Genomic DNA, 10,435 nt, shown 5'->3' on the forward strand with positions numbered 1-10,435 from the left:
CATTTTTTTACATTAGTTATTACTTTTATGCATATTTTTATATTATTGTTAATAATAAACTAATTAAAGCAACAAAACAACCTGAAGAGCCAGTTCGGAGCCGAAAGAGCCGGCTCTTTTTAGTGAGCCGAGAAATCCCATCACTATAGACTAACAAAGAGAACTTAATACATAATTCATAATACAAAGCAACAAAAACACCGGAACTCAAAACGCCAGGTCAGAAAACCCAGGTTTAAGGTTGTGTCTTTTATACTGATAAAGAGTTCAAACAGGTGCCATTAATACAGGTAACAAGTGGAGAAAGGCCTCTTACAGGAGAAGTTACAGGTCTGTGAGAGCCAGAAATCTTGCTTATTTGTAGTGGACCAAATACTTATTTTCCACCATAATTTGCAAATAAATTCTTTAAAAATCAGACCATGTGATTTTCAGGATTTTGTCTCTCATAGTTAAGGTGATGAAAATTACAGGGCTCTCTCAACATTTTCAGTGGGAGAACTTGCACAACTGGTGGCTGACTAAATACTTCCCCCCCCCCCACTGTATATAATCTCTCTCTCTATCAAACTATCAAACTCTAGATCTCTATCAATTAATAAACTATGGAGCAGCAACTGTCTTTTAATTTCAAAACAGTTATTACCGAGAAATGTATACATCTTCTGCTGGAACTCGTTTAATTTAAAATTACTGATTGTGGGTTTTCAGTTGTTTAAAACCAAAGGCTTGTTTTTAAGAGACAGTTTAAATGAGATTGAGGGAATGACCTGTTTGCAATGCAGTTCATATCCAACAACATCAATCAATTAAGTCAGGTCTCAAAGAGTTCATGTTACTAACAGCTCACCTCTCTGCAGCAGACAACTGCTGGGCTTTAAAATGAATGGGGTCGCTCTTTAATGACACACAGGTGGCATCGGGTTCTTTTCCATGTTTATGTTTTCTCCCACGTTTCCGTCTTTTCCTGGGAATAATTGATTGATTGATTGATCATACTTTATTCATCCCGAAGGAAATAATGATGGAGCAGTGATGTGAGTGCTGAGCTGTGAGTTGGAGAAGAGTTATGGACAGTTAGAGATGGTCATCTCACCTCTGAGCTTTGGTCTGGCTCTCATTTTCCCCAAACAGAGTGGGTTTAGAAGGAGGGACTCCCTCCTCTCTGTCTTCACACTGATCCATGCTGCTGAATTCACGTCCACATCAGCTCACATACACTTTCTACCTTCACCTGCAGAGGAAACACAAATCATTCATGTGCACATCAACTGAAATCCTCCTTTCCATCATGTGTGCTGTCCAAATATCAGGTGTTTCTTTTCTGCTTCATCTCAGTGTCTGCTGAATGCAGTCAGACAGCAGTGTGAGGCAGAGGAAGCCATTAGCTGCTCTACTTCTACTATCAGTCCACTAGATGGAGACAAAGCACACACGAAGCATTCACTGACACACACTGATTCACTGTAAATAAGAAAAATAAGTGACTCTGTCTCTGTAAGTGTGTTAATGTGGACAGAAAACGAAAGGAGACAGGTGGAGGCAGATTTTCACAACAAGGGGAGTTTTTTGTTGTTGTGGGTTTTTTTTTTTCTTACTGTGTAGCTTTAACTTCAATTGGAGGAGAAGAGTAAGAGTTTAAGAGTTAGAGCTCTTTCTCCAGTACTTCCTCATCTATAACCGGAAGGTCACCGGTTCGAGCCCTGGGCTCTCTGTCCTGGTCGTTGGTGTCCTTGGGAAAAACACTTTACCCTACCGCCTACTGGTGTTGGCCAGAGGGGCCGATGGCGTGATATGACAGCCTCGCTTCTGTCAGTCTGCCCCAGGGCAGCTGTGGCTACAACCGTAGCTTGCCTCCGCCAGTGTGTGAATGTGAGAGTGAATGAATAGTGGCATTGAAAAGCGCTATATAAATCCAATCCATTGTTATAATTACTTTCTATTGAAGCAGGTCCACTATTTGTAACAAAGGATTTTTAAACAGACAGAAGCCAACAGATTTAATTCAGTTCTATACTGCATCTAAACATCCACTTGCACTGTAATTATAAAGACCCCCGACCCCCAACCGCTGTTCACACTATAACTGGTTATGGTCAAAAAGATGTGTCCACCTAACTGCAGTTACTGTGGAACAGCGGCCGAGCTCAAACTGCAGTTAGTGTGTCAGTGAGCAGCGGCTCCTCTCCGCCTTCTCCACAGACTGACGGAGGCAGCAATATCACTCTGGTTTCAAATGATTAACAGATCAGTCCTGTGTTTACTGCCATGGAGCTGACACATGCCATACATGAATCCTGAAATCACACGAGTGTACTCACTTTTTTTGCCAACAGTTTAAACATTAATGGCTGTATGCTGAGTTATTTTGAGGGGACAACAAATTTACACCATTATACAAGGTGTACATTGGCTACTTTACATTGTATTAAAGGATCATATCTTCAATGTTGTCCCATGAAAAGATATAACAAAATATTCACAAACATATGAGGGATGTGCTCACTTTTTGACAGACTGTAAATGCAGCTTTTTACTGTCTGTGTACAAACTGATCTTAGAGTCTTACTTCAAACTGGAATTAACTCTGTGTGTCTGTGAGCCACACCTTTATGTGTTCACTCCAAAAAAATGTTGTCTAACTGCTCAGACTGAGTGAGAGTAAAGTTCACACAGTGATGTGCACTGTTGGGGTTGTTATTCAAGAAAATCATTACTCTATTACACAGAACTTCTTGCTTTTCTTAAAAAAAAGTCATGCAGTACAGTAGTACTTGCTCTAGTAAGTAACTACCTGTCATATTCTGTTCCTCAGGCCAAGGGGTCTATGAACCAACTGCTCTTACACATTTTTAGATCTGGGCTCTAAAAATCTGCTCACTGGCTGCCAGCTCTAGTTAAGCAGGACATCTTTGCTCAACTGAGGTTGTTACAGACATGCTAAAGAAACAAATCTTGACTTATTTTTCACTCAGATATACTGTGACATTTAAATGTTAAAAACGGATTTTTATTCGTGGTCTGCAGGAATAACCTTATATGATTCAAAGTTCAAATAAATCCTTTCTATCCTCTGTCTTCTATGGAGAACAAACTTAAGTATCAGACTTGTGTTAAATCTGATTTAACCTTTAAGATAGACATGATCTCCTTCTGGATCTCAGAGCTAAGCTTCTGGTCCTGGGATTTAAAACAGCAAAGCAAAACTGTCAATCTTCAGGAGTTATGTGCAGATATTAGATACAGAAGGACTGAGAACACAAAGTGAGCTGCTTATTGAGAGGAACTAGAACACAAGTAGAACACAAAAAGCCCTGTCCTTCAATATATTCATGAGAAACAAAGCTGCCTCAAGTGATGTGTGGTGTTTTAAGTGAAGGAAACGCTTTTCAGTGGAAGTTTAAACTAGAAAAACTAGTAACTCTATGCAGTAGAGTTTCAATTTGAAGCACACCTGATCTTTGTGAAGCAGTAACAACATGTTATTTAACAGAGCTGAAAACACTATCACAAGCCCAGGAGTTTGTTTGATTTACAGTCCAATTCAAATCAAACATCTGATTTATTGTATGTTATGTATATACAAATGTCTCAATTCACATTCTCCTCCTAAAGTTCCCAAGACAAATTCTAAAAGGAGGAAACAAAGCAAACTTACAGTTTCTTCAAACACAAACACCTTTTCCACCTGCTGCCCTCAGGGAGAAGGTACAGGTCTATACAGGCCAGAACATCCAGACTGGCCAACAGCCTGTATCCACAGGCTGTGAGGCTCCTGAATTCTGCCCCCCTCCCCTCTCTGCCCCCCTCTCACGGACAATAACCATATCCAACTTCTTAATAGCACTGAACTGGTTTGCATTGGTGCATTATATCTTTATTCTCTTTCCCCCCCTCTTTCATAAATAGACAACCATCATATCTCACAGTATAATAATATTGAACGGGTTGCATTGTTGCATTTTGTCATGTTTCTCAGGTCTTTGTCTGAATGTCCTATGAACATTACCTGTCTTGTTCTCATGTTGTTGCTAAGGATTGTCTCACTGCACTGAAGTCACACTGGGTTAAATATTTACACTTGGGTTTTAAGGGTTTTTTTTTTTTTACGGGTTGTACGGAAGCCCCAAACGCAATTTCATTGTTCTTTGACAATGACAATAAATAAATACTTGACTTGACTTGAAATACCAACAACAAGCTCCACTCCACATCCGGACACTAAACACGGAAACACAGGTGAGCTGCTTACTAGAAGGAGGCGGGACTCCACTTGAAACAGGACAAGTAGGAGGGGAAGGAGGCACATTTTTTGACTTTCTGACTGTTTAACTTTGTGTCGTTACATTTAATCTTTAAATCATATGTGTTTTTCACTGAGCAGATTCAGCTTTTTTTAAATAATGAAGTGACTTTGTGTCTTTCTCTAAATTCCTAATTATCAGTAAAGTTCCCTGAAATATACCTCAGTGTGAAAATCAACATAGCTTAGTACTGATACAAAAACCTCCTTTTAATCGCTGTCATTCAAAGTGATCCAAACTGTTTCTAAACTCTGGAGAGCAGCCATCTATTGAGACTGTTCACTGTTGTTCCTGAATGCAGCACATGGAGAGACTTTGTAAGTTTCATATGACTTCACTGCAGGCTGATGGCATGACCAGTAATGCTGCACTAATGAATTAAATAAATGAATTAGACTAACTATTCACTTTAGCTAAAGTTATTAAGTTAGCTAAAGAGTTGAGATGCTGTGTAAGACATAAAGAAAGCTAAAACACAAAGGTTTGGACACTGTTTTGTATGTTTCTCTACTGTAGGGGTCTCTGCAAGCATATGTAACGGAGGTGATTTTATTTCCACAGTGTTTTTAAAGGAGGGAAACTTTCCTCCAAATGGACAGAGCAGTGGAGCCGCCAAGGGAAAGCACACGAATTAAAAACTGTATAATTAAAATATAATTTATTATATTTAAATAGTTAAAAATATAAAATGAATTAAAACAACCCTGGCCAGGGGACAACACAATAAAAATCAATAAAACACAACATTAAAAGTCCAGTGGTGTCTGCCACGGTATAAAAGTCACGAAGAATTAAAAATCCAGTGAAGCGGTGCGGAAGGGAAACCCGGCGGCGTCCTCGCCTTACTCTCCGCATTCCAGTGTGCTAAAGAAAGGGAGGCAGCGGCAGTCACTACTCTTTTAGGCAGCTATCATTCATTAAAGGGGACAGCTCTGAACTCTGCCCGCCGTTTCTTTGTAACCGCCAATCGGCACCGGCCTGTCCGCCGCCTCTAATTTCCCGCAGACGCGTAATCTGGCCTCCTGTTGCTGCAGCAGTCGAACTTATGGCAAGCCATTAGTGCCAAAATTCGCCACTTTCCTAACCCGTTTGGTTAAGAAATGGCGTAAAAAACGCCGTTTAATTATTCAAAACGCCAAAAAAACCCGGCGTTCTGTTCCGACAAACGCCGCTTTTTACACCACTCGGATGGTGCCCTGAACGCACCATCCGAGTGACGTAAAAAGCAGCATTCAAAGACAGACGGAAACGCCGTTTTTTACGCTACTCGGCACAAAACGCCGTTTTTATGCATCTTTGAACGGCGTTTTTTACGGCGTTCTCTGCCAGCTGTAACGGCGTTTAAAACGGCGTTTTATTGAAATTGTGCAGGGCACTCCCCATGGTTCCCTCATCCAATTACTTTCAACTCATTTCACCCAATCAAAGAAGAGGAAGTGCAGACCACACTAATGCATCACCGATTCACCTTGCTGCTAAGCGATTGCCTATTCAGTACCAGTGCTTGTCACAGTATTCACTTGTATTATAATCCCACTATGCATTTTGATGTGTTTAAGGCATGATCGAGCAAACAAACGACAGAATACTTTTTCTGAAACCTTAACTGTGTTACCTGTTATGGCAGCTAACTGAGCCTCTTTCTTATTTTCCTCTTTACTTTTCTTAACCTTTAACTTATGTCTTAGCAATCGGATCCTGCCATCTTGCATTACCGCTTCGTGCTAGTTATGTTGACTTTTCTCTTCTTTTGTCTCCACTTTTTCCACCCGTGTTTGGACACTCTGCGCATGGCTCCTTTGTTTACATTAGGGATCAGCTGTTAGCGCTGCGCCCTGCAGCTGCGCTACCGGCAGACAGACCCTACATCCCCAGTAAGGGAAGAAACGGGGGTGATGTCTCCCGAGGACACCTCACACACCATCTCTCCTTCCTGTAATCACTGTAAATGTGAGATCGCTCCCTGATATGATTGAGGAGCTAATGACGCTAACCCGGTCACAGTGGCAGTACCCCGGCACTGCCCGGTACTCCCTCTGTGAGTAGGCTGCCCGGCTTCCAGCTGCTGCGGGCGGACAAGACGGGAGACAGCGGTGAGAGGAAAGGAGGGGGACTGGCGGTGTTTGTTAAAGACGGTTGAGGTATCTCTGGGCACATCGCTGTGAAAGAACAACTCTGCAACACAGACATTGAGCTATTAGCCGTTAGCATCCGTGGAGGCAGCCTGTGACTCTCTGTGGTCCGCAGACTGCAAACGCAATCTCCGAGAGCTCGTCTTCTAATATCAGGGGACTTTAATCATGTCTCGTTGGACTCCACACTGCCCACCTTCACCCAGTATGTGACCTGCCCCACCGTAGGCAATAAAACATTGTACTTAATGTATGCCAATGAAAAAGTGGCATACAGTTCATCACCTCCCCCTGCCCAGGGAAGATCCGATCGTAACCGAGTGCGTCTTGTCCCTGTGTGCAGCCCTTACTGTGCAGGGAGCCACTAATCACCCACGCAGTGCAGAGATGGTCCGCGGAGGGCATATAAATAAATAGTAAAAGCAAGTAAATGACAGTATGCTCTTTCTGAAACAAAAGGAGACCTTACTTTTATCAAAATACCGCTTTACTCAGTTTAAAGTAATACCACTGTATAATAGCCTTCAAATTTAATAATGTTAACAGTATCTCAGGAATATTTTTCAAATCTCACCTTTTCCCCTTATTTTTCAGAGATTACAAGTTCATGTGTGACATTTATTTAAACCACCATGTAGCTAAAAGTAAAAACAAACACTGTAGAAGCACTTGTGGCTGTGTCCTTTGTGCACACACATTAGGGAAAATGGAATACATTCATTTATAGAGTGTTTGATCTATAAACATGTACCACTGTGTAATCCCGTTTTTGGATGAACTGAGGCTTAAAAATATAGGCTAGAAAGCGACTGCACATTTCAGTGATTTTGGTTGCTTATCAGCGGAGTCAGACAGCATGAATATGATGAGGCTTGTAGAGATGACAGTAGGCAAGCAGACAAGTTTCCTGAGGTTGGGCTGAATGAACCTAGAACACAGGGAGAAACCTAAACAAGCAGAAGGAACTTTAGCTAAATATATTGTCACGTACAGCTAAATGACTGTAATAAAGTAGGTAAGCCGTGACCATAGAAAAAGCAAAGCAATCACTGGATTGACTGTCCAAATTGCTACACACTTTTTAAGCATCGTTCACCAACAAACTGAGTCTAACAAATCATTTTCTTTACTTTGGTAATTACAGTTATTGTCTTATGTATAAAATATAATTTTAATACCAGTGTTCATTATCTTGACGTTATTTTTTTTTTTTTTTTTTTTTACAAAAAACACTGGCTTTACAGCCATCATCTCTTACATAATTCTACCACATTTACATAATTGATTTTTAACCAGGTTATAGTCAAAGGCCAGGTGCCAATCTCAGAGTTAACGCCAAAGTTTAAAGTCAGTTTGTTAAAACTGCTTTGTTCTCGAAAGCAGTAAAATTAATTCATAACTTTTAATTCTGAGTTGAGATGGATTCTTCAGTTCTTGGTTTGAGAACAGATGAGGGTAAATTCATTTAACCATTTACCTTGACTTAAGCACATAATTGTACTACATAGCCCTCGTCAATGGAACCCAATACCAGTATTTGACAGTAACAGGTAAGCCTCAAATTTAATTTTTAAATAGACAAGACACCATGAGAACTGACATTACAATATTTTATTTTACAAAAGTCAGTGTCTTTTAGTTCAAAGTTTGTCTGGCATCTCTTGTACATCTTGAAAATAAATAAATAAATAATAAAAAAAAAAACCACACTCTATGCAGTGTACAATAATTTAACATAAACAACAATCTTTCAAAAGAATATTTCTAGATGAATTGTCATTTGAACCATTTCCTGGAAACTTTCTGAACACCACTTATTTTGCATGGCTTGATGCATGCATACCCTAGTTGTCTTAACTGGACTATAAATATAACTATATACACAATGAACAGTCATTTGTATAAACACTTTTAAAATGTAAAATCTTTAAGAAGCCTGAGTGCCATGAGCAATCCCCTTTAAGAACACTTACAATAACAACTTCATCCCAAAAGCCCACAGGTTTTAACCACAGCTTCCCAGCATCAGTTCATGTATGCAGCTACACCTTTCCAAATCCCAGGGATGCTTTTAATGCATCGTTCATAAGATCTTTGAATTGATCTTCATCTGCAACACCTCTTGGGAGATACAGGGATAAGCTGCACATTGATGTGTATGGGATGCGGCGCATCCCTGACTCCTGATCGTAAAAGTCGATGTTGCAGGACTGTGGGAACCCCAGTGGTGGAAGTAAGTCAGCCCCAGTTATAAAGACCAGGAGCTCTTCAAATGTGTGGTCCACCTCTTGCTCTGTTAAAATACATACAAGTGTTAAATAAGGTGCAATGTGTAGATTTATAATCAGTTACACTGACTGCATAGTAGAGCAGTTGCGTTAATGACTATTTTGGAGTCAAAAACAGGTTGTTAGGCAAAACCATTATTGCAAAGCATTGTATTAAAAAAAAAAAAAAAAAAAAAAAAAAAAAATATTACTCAAAGCAATCCTGCCCTCCTAAGACAGGAAATTAATTTCAGTCCTCCAAGTCAGACCTATGTCAAGGACTGTTTATGCAATGTGTATGTTTTTTTTTTGTTTTTTTTTTAAAGTTATTCATTCTGTCCTTGCAAGAGTACATTGGCTTTCTAGTGATGTCACATTTGCGTGGGTGTTGTCATTGCACCACTCGATTACCCTAGGACACTAATATACAGGAGGTTTCATTATAGTCAATGGAATACCAGAAGGTTCTTCTAGTTAGGCAGTGCATCTAATTAACAAATGACCTTTGTCTCAAAGGGAGACAGAATAACACAATTTGAAACCTGTCTTAAACACTGCAAAAATACTGGGGGCGATCGTGGCTCAAGAGTTGGGAGTTTGTCTCGTATTCGGAAGGTTGCCGGTTTGAGCCCCGGCTCGGACAGTCCCGGTTGTTGTGTCCTTAGGCAAGACACTTCACCCGTTGCCTACTGGTGGTGGTCAGAGGGCCCGGTGGCGCCAGTGTCTGGCAGCCTCGCCTCTGTCAGTGCGACCCAGGGTGGCTGTGGCTACAATGTAGCTGCCATCACCAGTGTGAATGGGTGAACGACTGACTCCTTAGGGACTAGTAAAGTGCTATACAAATACAGGCCATTTACCATTTACTTAATTCTCAGATGTGCTAATACAATTGAATCATAAATTTTTACCATATTTTAAATACAAGTATGTAATATAACTATTTAATATTTTAGTGTTAGGAGAAGTTTTCGGTCATGTAATAAAATTAATGTTTTACCAGAAATCACAATGAAAATCAAATTACATCCTATCAGTCTAAACAAGCAAGATCTGGTAGAGATGACAGAGGATAAAAGAAATAATCTTCCAAAAATATTTGTTGTAGGTGGTTTCCTTTCAAATACCTCACCTAAAAGGTAAAAGAATCAAAAACTTCCTCATATGCTCTAAGAAGGGGTGGATTTTGCAAAGTTCTAAGGTTTTATTGCACCCAAGTGTTGTTTCGATTTAGTTGTCTGTATTTTGTATTGTGGACACTGTATTTAACATTAAATGCCTGAAGCAATTCAAACAGAAACAAGACATGTGTTGTATTCTATGTACTCACCCTGAATGGCCATAAGCCACCATTCCCACTGAAAGATGGTGGCTTCCTCTTCTTCACGTCTGTTACTTCCAGCTGGACTCCATCCAATGGTGAAGAGATCCTGGAAGCTGTTCCTTGTAAGTTTATTTCCTGCATTTGTAAATACAGGAAGGAACTGCTTCCAGCATCTCTTCACCATTTGCCAGAACAGAGCACACGAGTCCATACCAGCAACAAACTGCTGAATCACGCTGGCAACCCTGTTGGCCACAGATTGTACTCTCAATTCATACAACATAGCAAAATTGTGAAACAAAAAGTTTTGTTTTGTCTTGTCAATTTAAACACCACCTTAAGTGCAATACAGATATCAACTCAGCAGATTGATGATTTGTTTAAGTGTTAACTATTAGGGGGGAACACAAT

The 10,435-nt window shown here is 40.1% G+C and overlaps 1 protein-coding gene across 1 annotated transcript; it reads right to left on the reverse strand.

Annotated features, from left to right (window-relative positions):
• Nucleotides 1–7,593: 7,593 nt before the first annotated feature.
• Nucleotides 7,594–10,382, reverse strand: LOC120715671 (G2/M phase-specific E3 ubiquitin-protein ligase-like). The gene is made up of 2 exons (XM_040002759.1): nt 10,031–10,382; nt 7,594–8,729 (listed from the first exon to the last, which is right to left on the reverse strand). The coding sequence occupies exons 1-2, from the start codon at nt 10,305–10,307 to the stop codon at nt 8,479–8,481; spliced, it is 528 nt and encodes a 175-aa protein (XP_039858693.1). The 5' UTR covers nt 10,308–10,382; the 3' UTR covers nt 7,594–8,478.
• Nucleotides 10,383–10,435: the final 53 nt, after the last annotated feature.

Source organism: Simochromis diagramma, unplaced genomic scaffold (assembly GCF_900408965.1).
Source record: "Simochromis diagramma unplaced genomic scaffold, fSimDia1.1 OVJJ01000451.1, whole genome shotgun sequence".
NCBI classification, from domain to species: Eukaryota; Metazoa; Chordata; class Actinopteri; order Cichliformes; family Cichlidae; genus Simochromis; species Simochromis diagramma.